Source organism: Macrobrachium rosenbergii, chromosome 22 (genome assembly GCF_040412425.1).
Source record: "Macrobrachium rosenbergii isolate ZJJX-2024 chromosome 22, ASM4041242v1, whole genome shotgun sequence".
Lineage (NCBI taxonomy): Eukaryota > Metazoa > Arthropoda > Malacostraca > Decapoda > Palaemonidae > Macrobrachium > Macrobrachium rosenbergii.
Window position 1 is genome coordinate 48,014,525 of NC_089762.1, and position 26,546 is coordinate 48,041,070.

Consider the following 26,546-nt stretch of genomic DNA (forward strand, 5'->3'; position numbering starts at 1 on the left):
AACAACACGATTCATGGTCTCTTCTTTATCTTTTCGAAACGTTATAAGGACACAAGAAGAAACGTTTCAAATTAAGCGAAAGATAGCCTGTGGAAGCAATATTATCTTGAGTAACAACGTTCCAAGTTGGGTTCAACTCTGATCTGCATGCCAGCATGGATGTCCACTGTAAGGTTTCCAAGGTAGGGGCGAAGTCAAACTCTAAAGGAATAATCATATTAATGTCATTTACCAATTAATAGTCTCGTTTCTCATATCTCAGGTAAAAGTTAAAGCATGTTAAAGGCTTCTTACTAAAGATAATAATTGACCAAATAAAGCCTTTCCGTGCAATAACTTTTCGAAGCGAACTACTCCGTGGAAGGCCCAATCCGTGGGATGGGCGGTGTCCCGCCTTGCTTCCCCGACTGGACACCCATGAAAGGAAGAGAAGGGAGGAAACCTTCGCTAAAATGTTTCATTTGGATAAAGGGAATGGTGAAGTAGAAGAATACATAAATTCTCACTCATTGCAGAGAACTTTGTCAACATATTTTCTGAAGATTTACGACATAGGCCTAGACCTTGCAAGTTCAGACATCATGAGCATATACGCACATCATGGGATTTATCAGTTATTACAACGATGTATAGAGTAAATGAATTACGGATAAGAAACTTAATTTTCCCTCATCCATGACTGAAGCAAGTAGTTAAAGGGAAAAACTTGCTCCAATGCAGATAACAAGCAGCTATCATTCGCAATGTGTGTGGAATGCCCAAAAAGTTACCTGACGTAATTATTATCATTACACAGTACAAAAAAACTCTTATAGATCGTGAAATATCAAGCCAAAATAATTCACGTAGTTTAGATAATGTGCTTAATACGATGAATACTTATATATATTAGAAAATGCCGAAGTGAGCAAAAGATTCTTCTTAGTTACTTTTGTTGCTTATCAAGTATTTGTTTTGGAATTGCTGAGGCATTCAGGTTGTTGCTTTATTCTGCGGAAATGAAGTTGGACAAATCTAATTGGTTCACCAGCTGATGGAAGATCGAACTCACCATAAAAATTTGAAGTTCTCCCATGAAGGTGGGTTAAACATATTGGTACATTTACCAGTTTATATTATTTACAGAAAATCTGCAAAGAGTTCACTAACAATTAATGTTACTCAAGATAAAAATTAATGATGTCATATTTAATGAAGTTGAGCTAGACCCGACTTACAATGATTACTCAGTAGCATAATAAGGGTACGGTAAATTAAGAGTGCAAACAAAGAAAAAAATAATCAAAAGTAAACAGACAACATAAAATAAAGAAATTGCAAAAAGTAAATAATGGAACGACAATTTTATCTGCAACAAAACATAAAAGAAGACAATAAAGGGAAGAGATTTGTGGGAAAGATATTGAACAATAAGTACCCAGCAATCCCAGGCACAAAACTTATCACACACAAGCTTAAGAAATCAAAGAAGATGGCCAAAAACTAGTATGATCTACTATAAAAGGGATTTTAGGACGACATACATAGGACACAAGCACCCTTTGTAGCAACATCATCAACAAAGTCAGACTGAAAGATATAAGAAGTTCAAGAATGGCCTCTTTAGAGATACCGAGATCATCCAACGAGAGTATAGGCCTAAGTATATGGACGTTTCATGATTGCTGAGACAGTTATAGCATCCTCATACTACTTTCTGCCTACTAACACAAGTTGAGACACAATAAAAAGCCCTAAGGATGATGATCACACCTGAATCAGGCCCTGAGACCATGTGCCATGAACACCCAACACTCAAACGAACGAACTCAGACCAGGACCGTGGCGTGGGGAGCCCTCAGTATCCATCTTCCCAACAGAACATAAACCATTCAATTTCTTTTATTTTCTTAACCTGTATAGCCTTTCCTGCCTTTATAAACAATTTGAAATCTGACTATAAAATTACTTTTATTCTGTTGACAGCTGTGCAGTTATGGAAGAAACAGCTGGAACAACAGCACAGTACTAATTTTCTTCTAAAACTTCGAATTTGAGAAGAAAAAGAATAAGCAACTGGAAAAATGTTGTCTTAAAATAACAGATGCCAAAATCACACCAACAATAAATCCTAATAACCTCTAAAAACACGACCTACAATCTTAAATGAAATTTGGCTCAACATTCACTTCACGCATTCCAACCTTATCTTACAAAGACATTCCAATATTCCTTCCTATCTTCTGCACACAGTTTGCTACCTTCCTTGTTTCGCCTACCGTCACACAGTATAATAAAAGTTCTATTTACTTTTCCCAACCGTACGGTTCCTTCATCTATTTTATTAGTATCTGCAGTTTCTCATCACTATCCCCTGTCAGTGCTGTATCTTCTGCAAACATCAGCTTCAAAGCTAATAGTTAACAGTCGAATATCAATAACACTTACAGTACTATCTTGGTGTAGGAAAAATCAAAACGCATTTTTGTTACTTTATCGGATTCCAGATGCGTGATGGATGCTAAATTTAACGATATTTCCTTCCATCCTTTAGTACAAAGGTCATAGAGAAAGGAAATGTTCTCATCTCGACTCGTTTTGAATAAAAATCTGTTAACTTCATTTATGGGTATAAAAAGTAATAAAAACGTTGATATCGACGCTAGAATTGCCACTACACAAAACAGATGTTATAACAATCCCCATTCTGCTAATATTTGTGGACGTGCAGGCTTCTACTCATGATCAGTTCCAGTAAATTATCATCATTACGAACTGCTCTATGAACAAGGGCCCGTGCTGACATAAGGCCTTCTTGGTAAAACAACATCATCATTATGTGAACTAGGACGAGCCGAGGAGCCGTTTAAAAGATTGACCCTCCATTTACTACTACAACCACAACTGCTTTCGATTCGACAACCTTCTGACCTAAAAGACGATGCCTTCTTAATAGTTATTGTAAGTGCCATTTTTCGTTATAGGTATGAATGCCGAGATAAAACGTAACTTCTGGAAATTACAAGTAGAATTACGCTTACAGGTATTGCCGATCGGCATTCATTTTGAGCCTGATAAGGATACCTTGGTTACCATACGTTTTTTAGGAGAGTGTGTTTTGTTTTTGCTACAGAAGAGCGCCGCACGAAGATATCATTCATTAATAAAATGTCTTGGACTGGATAATATAGAAAGAGGTGTGTATAATGCATCGCAGGTGAGATAATTTGAGAAATTTACAGAGATAATTTGAGAAATTTACTCCCTTATGTTTATGGTTTACGTTCATCCCCAAGGGGGTAGTATTAAACACGGCTTCCTACAGAGCTTTTCTGTAGAATTACCAAATAGAAAATGCGCAAAATTACATTATTATTTAAAAAAGAGACGTAGTTCATGCACATTTATTACATTATTTAAAAAAGAGACCTAGTTCATGCACATTAACCCTACGACTCAACAGTTTATGATCCTACATTATGAAATTCAGGAATGCCTTTAAAGCTCACCTTCCCTAACTTAACCTAACCTAGGGTGTCCAGTCTTTATCTGGCTGGGGTGCAGAGCCCCCCCTGGGCACCCTTTCATCCTAACAGGACTTGAACGCCATAAATCATAACGGTGATATACAGAGATTCATCTCAACCTAACCTTGTACATTTGGTCATAACAAGCAAGGGGGCATCTCATGCCTCCCCCTAAGGGTAGAACTGGGGATTACTACTGCAGCCTGGTGCCCGCTAGTTGCAGACTGATATATTTATTGCCTTTTTTTATGATTATGATATTTGCTGCCTTGTATTTCTGTTTTTACATTCATCGCCAAGGGGCTGGTACTAAACATGGCACCCACTTTGCACGTGAGTTGGTAGTTATCGAACCAGAGGGGCGCAGTAGTAGTCTTCAGTTTTAACCCCTCAAGAATTGCACAGGGCAAACTACTTACCTTGAGGGTGGGAAATAAACAGGTAAAAGGCACAAAGTTGTTCTTGTCAAATTCCCAATCCCTTATAGTTTTATAGCTGTTATTTTGGTATTTACTCTTCCACTGCTGATTCTTCCCTCTTTTTCAATGGTATAGACTGAGACTGTTTTGCCTCCTGCACAATCTGTTACTTCATTGAGTAGGGTGTTCCAAGCTTACCACCTATTAATTGCCTTGTTACCAAGTTTCAGCAGCTGGTTCTTGCTTGTGCTGAGGAATATTTCCACATGAAATGGTTTGGTTTGTATACTTAAGAAAATCACAGATTACTTAAAAAATGTGAGATATTTATTTCAGGTTTCTTTATAAAGTACTGTTTATGTATTATTGCATTTTGACTTTCAAGTTACATATGGAAAAAAATTAACTCATTTAAAGATTCATACATTTTTATCATTGATAAAAATGAATTGGTTAAGGCTAACCTGTATTAGTGTACTGTAGTTTCAAGTAAATATTATGTGTAAATATGAGAATTATCATTCAATAGTTGGCCTTTGCCTGCTTTGGGGTTTTATAGTTATTTTATATACGGTATTTGTATTTTATTAAGCACAGTACAATATTTTATTCTGGGTCATTTAAACTGATGCTTACCACACATAACGTAAGCATCTCTCATAGTCATACTTGGAAATGATTGACATGAATTTTGACCATGTTAAAACTGCTAGGAGCTTTTTGACAGCAAATAACCAGATAACAAGAATGTATTCGTTAAGTTTTTTTTTTTGTCAACTTTAATGACATTAAACATATGGCTGGAATAGGTAATTCACAGTTTTCATTAACTTTTTCAGGCTTTGAAATGATGAGTTTACCCTCTCTTGCAAAAGCAGCATCAATTGGTGGGGTTTTGGTAATTGGAAGTGCATATTACTTCAAGAATCGCATCCAAGACGGTTTGAGGTCCTCAGAATATTATAAAGAGAGTCTAAGGATACTGAGAGAGCATAGAGGTGAGATGATAGTATTGATCTTAGACTGGAATTTTGCTACTTACCATTGTTGTATCTTGAATAGTAAGATGCTTTTAACCAGTTACAAGAAGGCACAAAATGACTTAATTACTTTTTATCTGAGAAGAGAAAAATAGATATTTTATTGATGGTAAATGAGTATCTACTTTGTGCTTTTGGGAATAACATTTTCATTCCAGAGATACATATTTGAGTGAGTTAAACGTCATTAGTAGTCATTTAAGACTTATTCCCTTTTTATGAGCCATCATTAATGGATTTTTTTGCATTCCAGTCTTCACAGGGATGGATGATTATTATTTCATAAATTAAGTCATAAAGCTCTAACAACCATTGACATTTCCTTGCAGGTATTGCTCATTTAATGGGAGAGCCCATTAGGGAAGGGAAGTTAGACTTGGGTGATAATGAAAATAACTTTTGTACTGGAACGGAAGCTCAGTTTCAGGTGAGTGGTGTTACTGTGTTTTTCTTTAGTTTTAGTGGTGCATCCAGCTATTAGAAAGACAGATACAGACCGCTTGCTGAATCCATACAGATGTCAAAAAAGGACATTGTCTAGAGTGTATATACTTATATGGGATGTTAACATTTTGTAAGTCGGCTTCCTTTTACCTAGCAAAGAATTGTATACTTGCATAATACAGTACTGCATGCTGAGTAAACTTCGATGCACTTCCAGACTCTGCACTCATTTTGTTTTACTTATGCTAGCTATATTGTCTGAATTCTTTCATAGATAACACTTACTTTAGTAGACTTAAAGTATATGAGAACATGTACAGTACCATTAGGTTCATCTGTGATCACACACCCTATGAATGGGCAAGTTCCCCTCCAGCCACAGACTTCACATGAACGCTGCTGCTGGGATTTATTTTTTGTTTCAACATTAGATACTTGTTCTAATAATTGTCTTTTTAATCAGCATTATTTTGGTGACACTGTACAATATTACTATGAGCTATTGCCTGTCTGTTGATAAGTGGCATATACAGCATCAATAAATATAAATCCAAATTATTTTAATCATATTGAATAGATAGAAACAGATTCTGTAAAATGTGCATGCAACTGGACATATGTAACCATACCTGTCATGGGGATTTTGTAATTGTACTGTGAAGGAATGAATCTCATTATATATTATTCAGCTTCCAATAAACAATATATTAAGCTTGGCAGAACTAAATCCAGTTATTATAATATCCCTGCTTGATTTCTTGTGCTTAATACCCAGTTGTAGATGTAATAAGTTATGACTGTCCACCGTTGCTCAGTGCATGGGAAAAATAAAAAAATGGTAGACAGTTGTGAAGAAGGGGTAATTATTCTTGCCATATGGGAGGACTACATGATTGAGAGACTAAAGGATACAGCATTATGAAAACATGAAGTTATAGCTTCTAGTTTTTGTCTGAAGTCTTAGGTGGCAAGGATACTAAATCTAAAAAGCTCTGAAGTTAATGAAGGCCACTCATGAGGACATTGGTGCTGCCCTGTACAGCTGGTATATGCAGCAAAATTTATAGACCTCTTTGTAAGGGGATCAGAATTGAATTTTGGCTGAGCTTTAAAAAGTCAATGGAAGTAATGGGTAGCTTACCAAGTTCTGCATTTGTCATTTAACTGCCAGCTGCAGAGTAATGTAATGACATTTATAACAGTGCTCTACTTTATTGTTATTTTGCCATTTTGTCTTCAAACTGAATATTCTACCATTCCACTACTTTCTGGAAATAATTACAGGTACACTGTACAGTAATTGAATCATTTAAGAACAAAACTCTGGGACCAGCCATGGTGCCTCACAGATGTGGTTAAACTAGTTGAGTTAATTTACAGCATTAAGAGACCAGTGGTTGAAATAATGTCTTCATGTTTTTTTATCCCTAGGTACCAGTTAAAGGAACCAAGAAGACTGGAATATTGTATCTGTGGGCATCACGGAGTGAGGCTGGAGAAAAGTGGAATGTTGACAGGCTTGAGCTTGGATTTAAGGAAGAACCTGGGAGAAGAATTCTCATTGTAGGCTCTAAAGATGAGTGAGGTAAATTATTACTATACTGTATTCTGTTATTTGCAATATCAAGAGAAAACATTTTCTAAAATCCCCAAAACTTACTTAGAACCTAGAAAAACAGTCAGGTTTGGGGAGTGAATTTCAGAATAACATTGGGGGGGGTTGGTTCTTTCTAGCAATGGCCCTCAGTCCCATGGAAATCTCTGATAAGCAGAGGGTGTGAAGAATATCATAATACTGGGAAAGCAGCTCTATTAGCCTTCAACTTGTTCTATAGAAAATAGAGAACTGGAATGTAACAAGTTTACTATAAGCTGATACAATAGGTCAACATGCAGAATTTTTTTGAAATCATAAATGTGAAATACTGTACGTGCTCTTACAGGAACCAAGTAAATTGAGAGGGGAAAATGTTTTTGGACAATGGAATGACATTTTCAACTTTGATGGGAAAGCCGCACACACTTAAATTAAGATAAATGGAAAGAACTAGAGAATTGCATATCAGTGTGTGAATAAGCTGACAGGGAGAGTCGAAACTTGTAAGGAAATACCAGTAAAGAATAGAACTTAAAATCTTTTAACGGGAGGTAGATATAAAGAATAGTTGGAAAGATCATTTTACCAGGATATAGAATGGACCCATTCCACCTGTTGAAGAGATTTTGACAGTGGAAAGGGACGTAGATGCTAAAACTGGAGCAATGACCTTATGAGTTTAGTCTGGCAATCAGACAGGTACAAGGTTATAAGACTCCAGAAGGTGTTCTGTTACCTTAGACGTATAAGGCCAGACAAGCAGAGAAACTTATGAAATGGAGAGCACCAGGCAATGATGGGATAATGCAGAGACTTGTACAGAATATGTAATGATGAAACAAACCCTGATGATTAGGAATTGGAAGTCAGTTTTGCATCTTCATCATTTTCAATGAAATTATTTTGTATATTCATTGTCAGTAGGCTGGAAAAAGAAATTGATAAAAGGCTATGAGATGCAAGCGGCTTATAGAAAAGGCATGAGTTGCACAGACCAAATATTTGTCGTCAGATGCATTGTACAGCAGTGTATGGAATTTCAAAGTCCCCTTGTGTTGATTACTGTTATTATAAGAAGGCATTTCACAGTTTTCACAGACCAGTTTTAGGGAAGATAAGTCATTGTGGTATTCTTGTTGAAAAGGAAATGCTTTTGTCACTGTGGTATTCCCTTTGAATACATGAAATTAATTGAAACTACTCACGAATAAAACAAATGGAGACTTGTCAAGTGAATTTGCAGTTGTGGGGTGCTAAAGGGGAATTTTATGTTACCTATGCTGTTTGCCCTCTTCGTGAATTGTCAGTTGTAAATATTCTTATTTGTTGGGAGTTAATGTGTCAAGTTATTCATAAGTTTTAAATAGGTGGAGATGGGGAGCTGCACCCTCATCTTGGAAAGATTAGTTTTTTTCAGTAGGAAAATTCCGTTTGATTGATGACAGCTGGAACAGCAGCCAGACATTTGATCCCCTGGCTGGCTGGTACTGAAGTAAGAGCTTTTTATGGCATGTTGGTTTGGTAGAACAGAATATACAATTTAGGCCGAGGGCCAAGCACTGGGACCTATGAGGTTATTCAGTGGTGAAAGGAAAATTCAGAGAAAGGTTACAGAGGTGTAACAGGAGGAAAACCTTACAGTTGTACTTTGAGATGATTGTTAGAAGAGGGTGGAAAGTAAGATGGAAGAGAGAAAATGAATGGAGGTACAGTAAAAGGAATGAAAGGGGTTGTAGCTAGGGGCCGAAGGGACGCTGCAAAGAACCTTAAGTAATGCGTACAGTGCACCGCATGAGGTGCACTGACGGCACTACCCTCATACAGGGCGTTGGTCTGGTGGTGTGTTGTGCAGTCGATAAAGGGCTGCTTTCCATGTTTGCTGTGTGAAAAGACATAACATGAATAATGAAGCAAGATTCATTAACACAACAATTTTAATTGTAGGAAGTAGCCAAGTCTTCTGAGGGTAGTATGGAGTGCGGTGATGGTGGCTCATCTCCAAAAGCAGCAGAAAATCCCATCAAAGATATAAACAAAGATATAGAGGATACATCTTCAGCCCTGTCCCATGCCGAGCTGAAAGCCTTCTTTCAGGGTGCCCTTGCAAAGCTTCTTCAGGGAGACACTGTGCTAAGTGATTTGCATCCACAAGTAACACTTGAGGAAGTTAGTAATTCTGTTAATGTCTTTATCTTTGATTCTCTTTTGCCTTGAAAAATGCTTCGTTATTCTCTTCTTCAGTTTACTTCATGTGATGTGTTACATGTAAAATGAGCAGGTTCATAAAATTGAAATTTTATTGATTTTATAACATTTTCTCAAAACATTTAAAACTTGTAGTTATTCATAACTATAGTTACTTCGTGCAAATGATTTTACAGGCATCTAACATTTAAAACTAGAAGAATAAGTAGTTTATAGATCTGCATTTCACCAGAAAAGGAATGTTTGTTATTGGTAATTTTCAATTCCTTATTCTTCAGGTACAAGCTTTAATAGACTTGGAACATGGTCAGGCGATGAAAGTGTTTATAAAGAAAGCTGATGGTGGATATTGGAATGTTGTTGTACCACGTGAAGCAACTGTACATGAATTAAAAGTTGCACTGAAACATCATGTTGCATTGTGGTTGGTAAGTGTTCTAGGAAATTAAATTCATTATACAAGGTTGGCCATGGCACCAGCCGACTGTTGAAGGGTACAACTAGAAATAATGTATAGTCCTTTTAAGACAGACTAGACATTCTGGTGTGGTACCCATTACTCTAGGTAAGGCACTGTCCCATAACTCATATACTGAGTAGTCTGGCATATTTTTTACACTTTATTTTCCTTCTTTACGCATCAGCAGTGCAGTATACTACACTTTTTTCCTCATAAAAATTGCCAGTTAATAACCTGTCCTCATCTGGTTGCAAGCCCAGAGAAGATTGGATGGGTTGAGTGTAAGAGCATACTGCATATATCTTGTATAAATGTAAGTTCTCCATAAATTAGGAATGAGTTGTCAAGATAAAGGGATAGTAGGAATAGGTAAGTTCACTAAAAAAGAGCACTATAAATGCAGACTTGATGGGATCTCGGGCAAAAAGAACACCAAGTATTGGAGGGTGAAATCATTGCATTACATGTTCAACTCCATAAAAGGAAACCCATCGTTACTTTTGTTAGTAAGGGTTGTCATTTTCTAATCTTGAAAATATAATGCTAAAACTGAATTTTTGTTTGAAGCTTGCGTGTTACAAATAGACTGAAAACCTGTTTTATTTTTCCTTTCAGAATAGGAAAGGACTCAAGAAAAAAATTAGTTGGCGTTACATATGGAAGACTTATTGGCTATGCTTTGACAAAGAGAAATTAACCAACAACAACTGCAAACTTTTGGAATATGGTATCAGAAACAAGTCATCTCTGACTTTCTTGAAGAAACGAAGGGATAGGCAGAGAATAAGTAAAAGGTCCAGTGTCTAAAGTTTGTTGTAGATTTATGTATCAACTTCTGTACTTTCCGATGTGAAGAAAATGGTGTGGTGATAATGTATTATGTGATGCATGTTCACGAGTCCAAACCAAAGTTTTAACAAAAGTTGCTTCCATTGCCTCATGATCAGTCCAAGCTTAGATATCCAGCCTGCCTCACAGTGGTTGATTAATAAGCTGAAGCACTGATGGTCCTTTTTCTCACTTGCACTGTGCTCAGGCCCTTGTGTATCACTAGGTATGCAGCCAGAGTACATATTCTTCTGTCATGCTCATCAGATTAGTTTCCATTTTTTATTGCCTTCATCCTTTGAGAACTCAGCAGTCTTTTTGAGACAAGATTTACACTGTTTATATAGTAGCCATCTTTATATCTGTACTTAAGAATGAAATGGTCTCTGTCATTACTCTTGTACCTTGTCTTGTGGCATGTGTCCATAGCTTGGTTGTGTATTCTCATTTGAATATTCATTTATCCAGTGTGTTAGTTTCTGCTCTACAGCTAGCATAGCCTATATGGTACCTTATTCTACTTGGCATTCACTACGCTTGATCTATCACATTTTAAGTAATGAGAGTAAAGCCGAGTGGCACTTTTTTTCTGGTGAGACCTGGTGCAAAGTCGACAGGGAATTTGGACAGCCATGGGCGAAGAGATCAGATTGGATTAAAAAAAGGGTCAGAGCAATACAGCTGGGCCTGAAACAACATGGCAAAGAATCTCAGTACCATCTATAGTTTGTCTTTAAAACAAGTGTTTGTACTGCATAAAGTGTGTTGCTTTCTGAGCAGTGCCATTCCTCCCCGATTGACTTTAGAACCTTCTCGCACCACAGGTAGAGTAGAATATGAGGCTCTGAATGCACCCTTAGTGAGAAAGAAAGGATTTCCCTTGTGGACCTCTCTCACTAGCATACAACTGTGAGACTGGGAATTCCAGTTTAAGTCTGACCACTGAGGCTGGATGAACTACTTTTGCTAAAACAGTGGTTTGTTTGTAAGAGGCATGAAACTATTTAAAATCTTAGTACTTTTGTAAATAAAATATTTTATATTATATGTTGGATCTATTCCCTAAACAGCTTATTTTAACTCAGAACAAAATTTAAAAGGATTTCAGTATTCCATATATTAAGCTTTTTTTTTATTCAGATCATGCCAAACCAATCCATTTAATAGTTTGATGATTATATATTTAAAACTAGTGAAGTAGCCATTGCATCTGGAAGAGATTAACCCTACCAAGGAAAGTCCCCTTTCCCTACTACACTTGTTCATCATCATACTTCATGGAAGAAGGGTAATCAAATACAAGGGCTGGGAGGTTTCCTAATATTACTGTTTGTTGTTACCACAAAAACTGTCAAACCATTAACTATGGTATAACTTCAACTAAAGCCAACATACACTTAGTTTGTCTGGATAAAGTACCCAAAAGGACAGCTACAGATACCTTGGTTATCTAATCTACATGGTTTCTGAAACCATGACTGAATATTATCTGCTGTACATAAGGAAAGGAAATACTGTCTATAGCAACTCCTCTACGCTAATTATTGTATGCTATGCTAAATTAATACATAAACACAATCTCACACACACTCAAAACCTGTAAACATACTGGGCACAGCCAAAGTTTGTACCAGGAAAGAATATTGGTGAACTACCAATAAAGCGGGCTACACACGATCAAGTAAACTTGACAAGTATGCTTGATCAAGTATTTCATCAAGTATTGTGATATTTCCCTTCGCCTCCACACGGTCAGGTATGCTTGACAAGTCTTCAGTTGAAATCACAATGTCGAGTGCAGACGAAGACGACGCTCTTGCTTTGGCAGCTTTCTGTATTGTGGCCAAGCGAAAGGCAACTAGAAAGAACCGGCGGGAGTGGTGCAAAGAGTGGGTGAAGAAGAGGAAAACATATTCTCATGTTAACCTATTGGCTGAGTTGAAGATTTATCCACGTGATTGGCACAACTACCTTCAAATGAACGAAGCGACATACTTACATCTGCTGTCACTGGTAACACCACTAATTGCGAAGACCACTACAAACATGAGAGAAGCAATTTCTCCCCACGAAAGATTGACTGCAACACTGTGATTTCTTGCTACTGGAAGAAGCTATGAAGATCTTAAATACTCTACCATAATTTCACCACAAGCTATGAGCTACATAGTTCCAGATACCTGCCGTGCAATTTTCGAGGTTTTGAAGGTTGACTATTTGAAGGTAAGCAAATCATCGTATCTATAGAAATAATACTCGCTTCATTTAACAAACTCCTTCAAATTTTAACTGTATTTCTATTCAACGCCTTGAGAAAATAGGGTCAGAAATAAGGACACATATCAATAATGAACATTTATTTCCATGTACCTAATTTAATCTCAATTTGTGATATATCATTATATGTAATACATAGGAAAAATGTAAACAAAAATCCAATGCTATGATAATACACCTATTTCATGTATTCCCTTTTCAATTTGTGATAGATCATTATTTAATACAATGTAAAAATGGAGAAAATAAGCATGAAATTCAACAATAATGCACTTATTTCGTGTATTTATTTAGTTATCACCATGACCTCATGTATGAACATTAACTTTGAAACTATAATTACGTTCACCTAACTATTTTTACGGCGTAGAATTAGAAACATATGATGCAAGACTGCTATTACTTGAGGAATTACCATCCAAAGCATCAGGAGGTTTCAATTCTGCATATCTTGGTTCGCTTTGATGCGGCTGAACTGCGGGTCTGAAGAAAGACTGTTGGGGGGCATCATACTGTGAATGTGTAGGCGAAGGCTGTTGAATCGAATGGGTCATGGTCAAGTGGCCCATTTCTGCCATAAAAGAGCATCACTTATTATTTTCTCGGCTAGTATTCGTTGTATATTATCTTGTACGGCTCTCATTTTTACAGCCACATGTTTGCCCAAAACATCGTGCCGATCTTCTGCTGGTTTCGGTTTCTTGAAGTGGTCTTCAATTGCGCCTAGCACTGAGTCACATTTATCCGCACTCTTTTAGTTGGCCTTGCAAGGTTTCTGTGTGAAGTTTTTGTTGCAGGGGTATCTTCTTTACGTAGAAATGTGTCTTCCATTCCTGGCGAGGGTGGAGCACTGTCTTCATCAAGACCCTCCAAACCAATTTCATGTTCTTCATTTTGATCCTGTAACAGACACATATATATTAATAAATATGAATGTATTAATTAAATATTAAATATGAATATGGTTAATATTGAAAAGTGCCACCACAGCTAATACGACTTTTCTGAAATGTTTAATAGATAGATCTTTTAATTCTAAGACACTTTTCTTCTATGGCATTTCCGTCGGAAATCAGCCGTTTATGAGATATACCCACTTTTAATGCTAGGTTAGGTTAGGTTTAGGTTAGATTAGGTTAGGGGGGGTCAAAGGGGGGCTTTGCCCCTGGCTAAGTGATAAGATAAGGGGGTTCCCTGGGGGGCTTCGCCCCCCTGGTTAAGAGATAACTCCAATAGGTGTTACTGTTCTTCCAAGGAAATAGCTATATAGGCCTAACTGGCTAAAATAGCAGATTAGCATTATAATTAAACTTCGTATATCTCATAAACGGCTGATTTCACGACGAAATGCTATAGAAGAAAAGTGTCTTAGAATTGTTTAAAATAAAAGAAAATGCATGTTTCATTGCTCTATCGTATATTACGTAATTTTGCAATATTCAACATGACGTAAATTATACAGTGCACACTACATTAAAAGTGGCTATATCTCATTAAAGGCTGATTTCCGACGGAAATGCCATAGAAGAAAAGTGCCTTAGAATTAAAAAATCTGTTCAATAAACATATCAGAAAACTCGTATTAGCTGTGGTGGCACTTTTCAATATTGACCGAATGTATTAATGTGTTAATTATTTAAACATTTTTCAGGTGCCACAAAGTGAACGTAATTGGATTGCTATAGCAAGGGAGTTTGAGAGGAAGTGGAATTTCCCACATTGCCTCGGCTGTCTGGACGGTAAACATGTGGAGATCATCCCCCCAGCAGGAAGTGGCTCATTCTTCTATAATTATAAGCGAACGCATAGCATGGTACTCCTAGCTATTGCAGATGCAACCTATAAATTTATAGCGTTTGATTTTGGGACGAATGGCAAAGTGTCAGACGGGGTGTTCTTAGGAATACAAGTTTCATGAGGAAACTAGACGCAAATGAGCTTCACATTCCAAAAGAACGAACTGTTGACAACAGCACACGCACATTGCCGTATGTATTTCTTGGTGACAATGCCTTCCCGTTAAGAACAGATATGTTGAAACCATTCCAACAGTGTGATTTAAATTGTATCGAGAAAAGGTATACAATTACCGAGTATCTAGAGCCCGCGGGATAGTTGAGAACGTTTTGGTATATTAGCAGCACGTTTTAGAATTTTTCACACAGCCATCAACATAAAGTTAGAATATATCGATGAAGTGGTGAAGGCAACTGTAGCATTGCATAATTATTTGATGTCAAATAGTACTATATCCTATGCACCACCTGATTCTGTAGCTTCGAGGACTTAGAAAACGGCCTAGTCAATCCTGGACTAACCTCAGATAATTCACGCATGGTCCCATTACTAAATTCTCATGTTTCCAGTAATCTACCTTCAAATGCCAAGCAAGTCAGAAGAGAGTTCATGGAGTATTTCAATAATGAAGGCCAAGTGCCTTGGCAACAAAGATTTGTGTATTAACTCCATCATTAGTGCATATTAATATTGCTGTCTACCTATCATAAATGTGTATTGTCGATGGTATTCTCATAACATTAAAGATGGAAAAAATAAGAAATTGTTTCTCTACATATACCTATACTGTACAACTCATGTAAAAACTAGTGAACCTAAACAGGACAACCTGTGCAATTTAAGGTTCAGAAATCGATCTCTAAGTATATAATGTGGAAAATAACAACATTATAAATATAAAAAATAGTGAAATTATAAATATACTAACCTGTGGGTCATCGAAGTTGGATGTCGAACGTCGAGGCGTTTCCAGGTCATCTAGGAATTGAAGTAGGGGATAATACCACAGAGGGGGTGTGTAAACAGCGTCGGCTCCGGCACCTGATTGAAGATTGGGAAATTTTCTTCTTTTCCTTTCGGTAATTAGTCCTGAGGGCATTAATTTTCTTGAGAACTGTATCTTTAGTGGCATTCTTATCGATAAGTTTCAATTTGCTTAGCAAAATGCTGTTAGCAGCTTCTCTTTTCTGTTTATTGTGATAATCTGGAGATTTACATTGCCAAAGACATGAATGGTTTTCGTATTCTTTAATAAAATCTTGGAGCAACTCACGATCTGCCATTTTTCAATCACACAGCACTTCATTTAGTGATGAAGACTACGCCACAACTAGCCGTGAAAAGCAAGCTATACGGATGCCAGATGTTGCTATTTTCAGGAAAAATATTTCATAATCACGGCCTTTTCAATGTATTCAAATTTTTACACAAATTGTACACAAATTTTTATTCGGCATACATTTAGTATTAACCTGAAAAATATATATATTTTTTTAATGGAATTAAATGGAATATTATATTAATTAAACCATAAACTTGACACCCTCAACTTTGATCAAGTCTTTGGTACACACGGTCCAGTTGACTTGAACAAGTCAAGACTTGACTTGACGACATGATTCAAATTCAATCATGCCTAAAGCGACTTGTCAAGTCTAATACTTGATCAAGTCTCACCATACAGACGGTCCAGTTTGCTTGAACAAGTCACTTGATCAAGCATACTTGTCAAGTTTACTTGATCGTGTGTAGCCCGCTTTAATGAGAGTAAAGCCGAGTGGCACTTTTTGATTTTTCTGGTGAGACCTGGTGCAAAGTCGACAGGGAATTTGGACAGCCATGGGCGAAGAGATCAGATTGGATTAAAAAAAGGGTCAGAGCAATACAGCTGGGCCTGAAACAACATGGCAAAGAATCTCAGTACCATCTATAGTTTGTCTGTTAAAACAAGTGTTTGTACTGCATAAAGTGTGTTGCTTTCCAAGCAGTGCTGTTCCTCCCTCCTCATTGACTGACTTTAGAACCACCTTGCACCGCAGGTAGAGTAGAATAAGAGGCTCTGAATGCACCCTCAGTGAGAAAGAAAGGAATTCCCATGTGGACCTCTCTCACTAGCATACAACTGTGAGACTGGGAATTCCAGTTTAAGTTTGACCACTGAGGCTGGATGAACTACTTTTGTTAAAACAGTGGTTTGTTTGTAAGAGGCATTAAACTATTTAAAATCTTACTTTTGTAAATAAAATATTTTATACTATATGTTGGATCTATTCCCTCAACAGCTTGGGGCAGTTTGATTTTACTTTAACTCAGAACAAAATTTAAAAGGATTTCAGTACTCCATATATTAAGCTTTTTTTTATTCAGATCATGCCAAACCAATCCATTTAATAGTTTGATGATTATATATTTAAAACAAGTGAAGTAGCCATTACATCTGGAAGAGATTAACCCTACCAAGGGAAGTCCCCTTTCCCTACTACACTTGTTCATCATCATACTTCATGGAAGAAGGGTAATCAAATACAAGGGCTGGGAGGTTTCCTAATATTACTGTTTGTTGTTACCACCAAAAACTGTCAAACCATTAACTATGGTATAACTTCAACTAAAGCCAACATACATTTAGTTTGTCTGGATAAAGTACCCAAAAAGGACAGCTACAGATACCTTGGTTATCTAATCTACATGGTTTCTGAAACCATGACTGAATATTATCTGCTGAACATAAGGAAAGGAAATACTGTCTATAGCAACTCCCTCTACGCTAATTATTGTATGCTATGCTAAATTAATACATAAACACAATCTCACACACACTCAAAACCTGTAAACATACTGGGCACAGCCAAAGTTTGTACCAGGAAAGAATATTGGTGAACTACCAATAAAGCCAAAACAAAATATGTTCATTCTGCATTAAAAAAAAAAAAAAAATTAAAATGGTTAAGATGGGCACATAAATTTGTGACAATCTACAGGTTTACTCACAAAATCAGGATAAACTGTATTTTTAACAAGTCAAATGCCTATTCTTTTTCCTGCCAACTTTGGTTGTTTCAAGAAAGGCATGCTTTTATACAAATTAGAGCTAATTTAATTTCAATAAATTGTGAGAAGCTGCAGTGTTCTGTAGACAGTTATTCATCTGCTATGAAGTTTCAAGATCATTAAATAATGAAAGAAATTTTACTATTGGAAAGTTATATTTCCAGTAGAGTTAACAACTAAAATTTTTTTCATTTCCTTTCGAGGTCAGATTTCATGGTATTCACACAAAACTTACCTATCTGACCAAAAGTAAAATATGTAAAGTATCATACCTTCTATTTGTGAAAATTTATCAATACAAAAATAATAAAAATCTGTCTTTGAAGGTTTTTTCCAAAACCTTTTCTCAGTGTTACTAAAGAAACTGTAAATAAGAAATTCCTTAATATAGTTTTCAAAAAAAAAAAAAAAAAAAAAAAAAAATCCTACTTATTCTAATTACTAGCTGCCCTTTTGCCCTATTTTCTATTCTAGTTTTCTTCTCTTTGGATTGGCACTACCTCCTTCACGAGCTTCAGTTATACCTGCGAGAAGTTCAGGCTTGCCCTGTTCGATAATACTGTGTGTCCATACAGCTAATTCAGCTTTGTGTGGGGTCCAGTCTGCTGCTGCATTTTTGTTCTGAAATGTAAAATACTGAGTAAGTAAGGTCTAGCACTGTCTTTTTTTTTTTCTCTCGCTCTCTCAGAAATAAGACAATCATAAAAGATCAAAAACTTTTTTTTTTTTTTATTAGGGAGAGCCAAGAACAAAATAAAATATTTTGGCCTAGGGGAAGTGAGACAAGACGGTACTGTATCAAGTTATCATACTAGTCACAAATAAAATGGCAAATGTGAAAAAGTAGAAACATTGATCGAAAGCTTAATGAAGATTAAGCTGATTCTATGATGGTACATGAATATACAACAAACTGAAGGACCAGAAGATGAGAGAGAATTTTTGGAAAGAAGCTTACCGGCATTGTCTGAGTAAGCATGGTTGATTTTGACAAGGAAATGGAATCAAAGAAAAAAATCAGCAGGGAGAATATGTACTGAAATTCTACCAGAACTAAAGACATAGGAAGCTGTGCATAATGTTTTTATAACTGTTTTCCACAGAAACCCATTAATCAAGCATATGCCTATACACTACTCATGTCCCAGAAGTTTCTGGGCTCACCCGTTTTTTGTCTTCAGGGCTACATATGAGGAATTCTTCCTTTTCCAAGTGAATGCTGGAAGGTTGCAACAACTTTATGTGAGAGATTGGATCATTATCCATTATATTGGAAAAGAGAGGATTAGACCAGATTCAAGCACCTAGAGAGAGAGAGAGAGAGAGAGAGAGAGAGAGAGAGACTGACATGTTGGTAATACAGTCAGCTGGAAAAAAGAAGTGTTCATGATCTGGCAGAGGACAGAGATGTGTATAGATAAGACCTCCTCTGCATTGCATTACCTTAATTTTTTTACCATCCATTCATTTTGGTCTCTTCTCCTAGGACAACACATAGATAGGCATTTTAATTTTTAACCTCTTTTAAAAACCAATCTTTAGCAAAACCTTGAGGGTCAAAAAATGCAAAACTGTCACCTGGTTAAAATATAATGTATATAATTATAGAGGAGAAGAAAGACTCACTCAGTGACAAAAGTAAGAAGGATGATATATGCAGAAATCAGAACCCTAGCATTGTTGACTGAAGAATAAGGTTATCTGCAGTAGGAAGGGGGCTGGAGAAAACAGAAGAAATGGAAATGGAGCTCAATATACTGTATTTAGATTATAAAGAACTAATGGAACAATGCAGCCAATACTTTGAAAATATAAAAATATCCTGTAATCATGAAAAACGATCAGGTAAAAGACAAATTAATTAAAGGCATCAGGAGGACCAGTCATTGAGATGCTTTTCAGAATATATGGAAACATCATAATGGGAAGTGTACACATCAGTACATGACAAACAAAGATAATGGAGAAAATAAACGACAATAAAAGCATTCAGGATGAGGAGAATTGAGAGAACTAATATGAAGTGATGTCTAACCCTGATACAAGAATGTCAATAATGAGAAATTTTTTTCAAATTCTTTCCAAGTACCTATGTTAATCAAGTTTTAGGGTGGCTCAGTTCCATTCACAAAGCGTTGCTAATACCACACCATAAGTTCTATCAATTTGGAATTTCACCCCACTTCAAATTAAGTATGTAAAATTATTTTCAATGTACCATGAATGGACTTGTATGTAATAAAGAAAGTACTGTACAAAACAAGTAACCATAACTGAACAACAAATATTAAGTAACAATTTGAATACAAGAACTTTCAGAGCACAGCAACAGAGAATCAACCAGGTGTACAAATTTATCTTACTTCATCTCCTTTCACAAGTTCCTTATTAAGGCGAAGTGCACATTCTACCATATTCTGATTGAGGAACATGTACTCCTTAACATCATACTTCAGCGTAGCCAAGGCTGGAATGGCATTTGCTACTTCGTCAGCAAAGAAACAGCATTTTTCTGGAACACAGGCAGCAAGAACTCCTGAAGCAGTTGCAGGTCCTATTCCTTTGAGGACAACTGTAAATTATGAATTATCAATAATTAAAATATTATAAACTTATAGAATAGATATGCATCACTACCATTCTTCAAAAAAATGGGTGCATGAACAAAGACAAAATATTCTAAAATAAGTAAGCAAGAGCAAGTGAAGTAATTTGATTTTCAGAGTGAGGAGTCATGATGGATATCAAAAAAACCAAAGTACTGTCCAATACATTAGAAACTCGGGTAAAGGACACCACAATTATGACAACTATGTTTTCTGATAGTAAAAGCAAGATCATTGCCTCATGGAATATAAGGGTCAATATATTTTCTCTGCAATTCACTTCAAAAATGAACTTTTTATATCAGCATTTTTCTGCTCCTATTAAAAGAAGAATTAAGTTTAGAAAAATTCTCGAAATCGTATGACAAAGAAAATGAGTGTATGACTTGGAACCAAAACTCACCTAATTCACTGAATAGCATCTTTGACCTCATCTTTTAATGCTAGCTGAATTCCCTTCTCAGAGGCAGTCTTCACAAGTTCTTCACTATTAGAACCAGCCAGCTGCACTAAGCGAGGTCGAAACTTCCCACGAGAGAGTTTCCACTTCACAAGTTGCACTAACTCTTCCTTTGTTATATGTGGTGGTGATCTTGACATTGCCAGCTCACCAAGTTCTTCCTGATACCATCTGCAAAAGGTCATGATGAATACAGGTGTTTGTCTTTAAACATCTCATCTCTGACTAAAAATGTCAGTGCAATGAAAGCCAATACTACAATCTGTTGCAAGTATGCACTCCAAAATATACTATGCATACCTTCCTATCAAATATGGAATAATCATTATACAGTATATAGTGCCTGTGATATTTAATTTATATGCAAACATACTTGCAAGTTATGGAATGCTACCCATGATTTATAATTACTGAAAATACCATAAGGTACAATATTTCATATAACCTCAAGTGCAACAGCTAACCTAACCCATCTTAAGCTACTAGAACCTACCTAATGTCAGCAAAGGCTTAGAAGAATCACAAATTGTCATAACTTTTAAAATTATTTATTCCAATTTAAAGTTAGAGGATCTATTCAAATCCAGTTTTTCACTGGAATTCTATTTCATACTGTACTATATTTCCATGTACTCTACTGTAATAATTTTAAGGCATCTATTTTTATTTAATTTTTCATTTTACTCATTTTTAGTTCTGTAACAGAAAACTACTGAGATGGCTTTGTCTGTCTGTCTGTCCGCACTTTTTCTGTCCACCCTCATACCTTAAAAACTACTGAGGCTAGAGGGCTGTAAATTGGTATGTTGATCATCCACCCTACAATCATCAAGCATAACAAATTGCAGCCCTCTAGCCTCAGTAGTTTTTATTTTATTCAAGGTTAAATTTAGCCATGATCATGCATCTGGCAACACTATAGGACAGGCCACCACTGGGCTGTGGTTGAAAGTTTCATGGGCTACAGCTCATAAAGCATTATACGCTGTACAGAAAACTCGATTGCACCGAAGAAACTTCGGACGCATATTCTACTTGTTTTTTCTACAATGAATTCCTAAATATATATATCCCTCTGGATTATAACAAATTAACTCGACATTACTAATGTTACTAAATGCTCACTACCCAATTTATGAAATAAGGTACAGCAGTACAGTAATCATTCAAGACAAACAAATGTAATGAATAATGAAAAAAGTGAGGCAATAAGCATTAGCATTCTGAAGTTAAACATTGTACAGGCAGACAATTACAAATACTTATTACTGTCAGTAGCCTGTATTTATAATAAGTAAAGCTGCAGGTCAACCCTCCACAACTGTCAAGGTCATTCATAAAGCATATACTGTACAAGTAAATATAAAATAAAGTATACTGTATATACTATTCACTCACACCAAATCAAAATCTGCTTACTTGTCGAGTTTCTCCAAGCCATCTTTCATTTGCCTCTTCTTCTGGGAGGCCTTTATCTTGAGAGCTTCATCGTAGAGTTTAAGAACTGCTGAAAATTCCAGGGCAGTTCCTGTCCTTAGAAAGTCTTCAGTTTTCATCTCTGCTTTACTTTCAACCTGAAATTAAAACAAAAAGTGTTATAAACTCTGAGCAATATTTTTGGCAGCGTCGAATACGAGCTTATTCATTTTTTTATTATCTGCATCGATGATGGTGATTTTATCACAGACTTCTTGCTTCAGCAAAGTACTGTATCAGGTGTCTCTCTCTCACCATACATCCTGGATAGTGAGAAAAGACACACATGATAATTAGCCGAAACAGATCAACAACAAATAACCATCAATGTAAGCGCGGCTAACCTCGTCATCCTGTCAGAATATGGTAGGCTGACCGCCTAGCTGACCTTGGTCAAACCCTTGTCAGCTCGTAGAGCTGAAATCAAGATTAGGTTAGTCTAGGATATTGGAATGGAATATAGAGTTTAGGTCAAAGGCCAAGCACTGGGACCTATGAGGTCATTCAGTGCTGAACAGTAAACCGAGAGTGAAAGGAGGTTTGAAAGGTGTAACAGTTAAGAAATAACTGTTAGGAGAGGGTGGAGAGTAAGATGGAAGAAAGAAAATATGAATGGAGGTACAGTAAAAGAAATGAAAGGGGTTGCAACCATGGGCCAAAGGGACGCTGCGAAGAACCTTTAGTGATGCCTACAGTGCAACACGTGAGGTGCACTGACGGCACTACCCCCCTATGGGAATCTAGGTTATAACCTTGGTCCTGTCAGTCAAGCCTATGGAATATCCTTTGGTATAGGGATATACCTGCGGCGAAGGGGGTTAGCGAAGAAACGCTAACCTAAATATTGATGTCAGACTCAGACTACTTAGGCTAGGCCTCTTAAAACCCAAAATTGGGGATTAAGCAACTTTCAAATAGGCCTAGTTGATCTCTCAGCTCTAGGCATAGGCCTAGTAGGTTTACAGTTAAATTCTAAAGCAATTCCCTATTTATTCAAACTAATAATTAGGCATAGAGAATTGCAAGGCTATGTATAGAGATTTCCTGAAGTGAACGGCTGCAGATGCTGAATCTGACCATGGATAGGCCTAGGCCTACCTAGGCCTACCTATGTCTTCAATGGCGTCAGAAGGAAACAAAATACTCAAAAAAAGAGCTGATAAATGAGAAATAGGATATAACGCTACTATATAAACCTACAGAGAAATTAGACTTAACTTTACAGATAAATTAAAAACGACTTCCGATTAGAAATCACTTCTAGTTCGTTCCTGGTTTATCGGCACGTGGCCTAGGCCTACCCTAAACTAGGCTAAACCTGAAAATCCTACATCCTTATAATTTTCTAGTTATTTTTTTGCATTTATGATCTGAAAAGTCCTCTGAAATAAGATTACAGGGATTAAAAGGATTATTTGTGATTCTTCGCGTGACGTCGCAAATAGGCCTAGGCGTAAGTGGGACCCCATTATAAAACTAACGATAACCTCTATGTTACAGCAGGAGACAACAGCAGCTTAGGCCTAAAAGTGATATTTTTAACGATTCCTTCTACTGTTCTTCAATAATTTACCTGTAATTTGGCGATTTTCCTCAACGCCCAGGATAAATTACCCGCCCTTTGGTAACGGAAGTGGTATTAGTAGTAGTAGTAATAGTAAAGGCGGTTGGCGTTTGTCTCTATAACGGCTCTAATATCCAACGTTTCTGGTACGACATTTCTCTCCTTGAATTCACTATATCTCCGGATAATAATTTATTATGGTCTACCCTGATAATACTATATTTTTACTATACATATTTATTTCTGATTTCCATTTTACATGAAACAGCCTACGTGCTTGACTTCTTGTGACTTTCCCCTTCTTCAGTTTTAACTTGCGCTGCTTGGTCTTTTAAATCTTTGTTCCAAACATTTAACGTTATTTGTGAAACTTTGTTGCAATAGTAATGTATTTTGCAAAGTTTATTATATTCAGCGGGCTGGGCTAAATTATGCAGAATTTTCAGGGGAAGGCGAAGTTGTCAGTCTGCCAAGAATTTTACAGTCACGCGGAATGTTGGCAGATTAGGCCTAAGCATTTTCATAGAATGATTATAGGATACAGTGAAGTCATAATTTTGCTAAGAATTTTACAGTGATTAGTGGACAGATTAGGCCTATACAGTCTAAAATGGTAGGCACTTCTTTATAATAAAAGCATAAGAGGCCTGGTGTGCTCTACTGTAGACTTGAATATGTCTAAGCCTGTATATTCTTAATTTAATTTTTATGTTATTTATCCAATCTTACTTCTTTCTTCCTTCATGTACAGTGATAACGGTCATACATTTAGCCAGAAAATACTGCAAGTCAGGTATGTTTTTGCACTATTGGTCGAAATTCCAGGGGACGTTAGTACTGTAGAATGAGAGACTGAGTTATGGAGGAATAAAACGCTTTAAGCTATGTCTTGGATAATTATCGTTATTTTCGTTATCGTACGTTTTAGTAACTGCATCATACGTTATATATACATGTGGGAAGTGCCTGTAAATATTCAGGTTAGGAATTACTTTTGTCAACATAAGTCAGTTTGTTTTAAACGTTGCCTGTGGTGACCCATGAACTGTTGTCAAAGGTGGCCTTCGGTTAATTTGTCTTAATCCTTGGGCGATAAAATCAAAGGTAACCAGTAAACACCCCTAAAAATACCAACATAACGCCCTAGAGGTGTTTACTGGTTACAATTTTGCCGTATTAAAGTGGCTTGCAGATTGGCTTAAAGTTTGGAAATTTAGGTTTACTTTGTTGGGGGATGGGACTACTTTAAATTCTTGTAAAGAAATAAATCAACCAAAAACAGTAAATCGCCAAACAAAACCCATCAACCTGACCATTGTCAGCTGTTACATCAGCCTATTCTATGGTATTTGTCAGATGTACTGCTGTTACATTATTCTATTGCTTTTTCTAGTCTGGTTGTGCTAGGGCAGTACAGTCCCGGTCATTTGGACTGAAGGTCATTTTGGGTAGAACTATATAGTAGCTCCGCGGCGGCGACTGCCTTCTAACTTAACTCTTTCTACAGTTTATTGGTTGCTAATTATGAATTTACCTTTAATTTTTGGTGCTCGAGTGTAATTAACCAGTACTTAACCCCTGAAGTCCACCCAACAAGGGGTTTCCATACGCGGTCTTCACAAGACAGAGCACGGGCACGTCTGTTTCGAACAGTTCATATCCTGTCCGACAAGAGCAATAACTTGTTAACGTATGGGTACCCAACCTCACCCCCCCCAACCCTGGGCCAGTACTAAACACGGCGAAGGGACATTCCATTTGGCCGACAACAAACAGATGCACTGCCAGTATCAGAACCCCTAAAGGTAATTCTGTATATTAGCTCCGCGCCCGTTTTTACCTTTTCAACTGTTTTTTTTTTTTCTACACTTTTAGGGGTTCTGATACTGGCGGTGCATCTGTTTGTTGTCGGCCAAATGGAATGTCCCTTCGCCGTGTTTAGTACTGGCTGGGGGCGGGGGGAGGTTGGGTATCCATATGTCAAGTTATTGCACTGGCCGGACGGGATATGAACCGTTCGAAACAGACGTGCCCGTGCTCTGTCTTGTGAAGACCGCGTATGGAAACCCCTTGTTGGGTGGACTTCAGGGGTTAAGTACAGGTTAATTCCACTCGAGCACCAAAAATTAAAGGTAAATTCATAATTAGCAACCAAAAAGCTGTGGAAAAAGTCAAGTTAGAAGGCAGTCACCGCCGCGGAGCTACTATATAGTTCTACCCTAAAAATTTCCAAATAAATTTCTGATAACAGAAAAAAATACGGTAATTCCACTGAGCACCAAAATTAAAGGTAAATATCATAATTAGCAACCAAAAACCTAGCTGTGGACAAGCCCCCACCTCCCCTTAACTAAGGCAGTCACCAGCACCTCTAGCGGAGCTTGGTATTTTTATTTACTGTTACAATTTTGCCATATTAGCTATGGAGGGAGGGGGGCTTGCCGCTGAATGCCCCTAAAAATTTCTTCAAATAAATTTCAAAATGATAAAGGAAGTAAAATAACATAGGAAAAAAATTGCCATACCGGTATTAAAATACCTTACGAAAATTACTTCCAAGACCATTTGCATTATGGTTTACTTACGCCAATTTAAGAAGCTGAGTGCGACGTCCATTCCTTGGGATGTCTTTTGTGAGTACATACGCCAATTTAAGAAGCAGAATTCGACGTCCATTCCTTGGAATGTCTTTTGTGAGTAACAAGTGTTTCAGCAAATCCTTTTGCGCCTTCGAATCAGTCTCCCTTCGTCAAAAATCCTTGAAGCTGTTATGACACCTTTCCTGGAATGATAGTACTGGGCAAAAAGCGAAACCA

General features: G+C 36.8%; 2 protein-coding genes across 6 annotated transcripts; one reads left to right on the forward strand and one right to left on the reverse strand.

The window, feature by feature from the left end:
• The first annotated feature begins 2,732 nt into the window (after positions 1–2,732).
• LOC136850846 (U11/U12 small nuclear ribonucleoprotein 25 kDa protein-like) lies at positions 2,733–15,336 on the forward strand. 5 transcript variants are annotated; one of them, XM_067124869.1, is made up of 8 exons: positions 2,824–2,940; positions 4,765–4,923; positions 5,295–5,392; positions 6,841–6,994; positions 8,951–9,172; positions 9,490–9,639; positions 10,287–10,465; positions 14,428–15,336. In XM_067124869.1, exons 4-8 carry the CDS (start codon positions 6,986–6,988, stop codon positions 14,459–14,461), a joined length of 594 nt encoding a protein of 197 aa, XP_066980970.1. In that variant the 5' UTR covers positions 2,824–2,940; positions 4,765–4,923; positions 5,295–5,392; positions 6,841–6,985; the 3' UTR covers positions 14,462–15,336. The 5 variants fall into 5 exon arrangements, with proteins under 5 accessions (XP_066980972.1, XP_066980970.1, XP_066980974.1 ...); XM_067124873.1 differs by lacking the exon at positions 14,428–15,336 and adding an exon at positions 12,256–12,391; XM_067124870.1 differs by lacking the exon at positions 2,824–2,940 and adding an exon at positions 3,039–3,176.
• LOC136850847 (uncharacterized) lies at positions 12,842–22,293 on the reverse strand. The gene is given in 6 exon segments (XM_067124874.1): positions 12,842–13,676; positions 15,502–15,662; positions 18,149–18,245; positions 19,988–20,196; positions 20,617–20,861; positions 22,110–22,293. Coding segments are annotated over 6 exon segments (1,026 nt in total). The 5' UTR covers positions 22,247–22,293; the 3' UTR covers positions 12,842–13,499.
• Positions 22,294–26,546: the final 4,253 nt, after the last annotated feature.

Bases quoted from the DNA above. Each gene is read 5' to 3' on its own strand.
- LOC136850846 (XM_067124869.1), top strand. The intron at 9,640-10,286 runs GTAAGTGTTCTA...TTTTCCTTTCAG, and splicing joins ATCATGTTGCATTGTGGTTG to AATAGGAAAGGACTCAAGAA. The intron at 10,466-14,427 runs GTCCAGTGTCTA...AACATTTTTCAG, and splicing joins AGGCAGAGAATAAGTAAAAG to GTGCCACAAAGTGAACGTAA.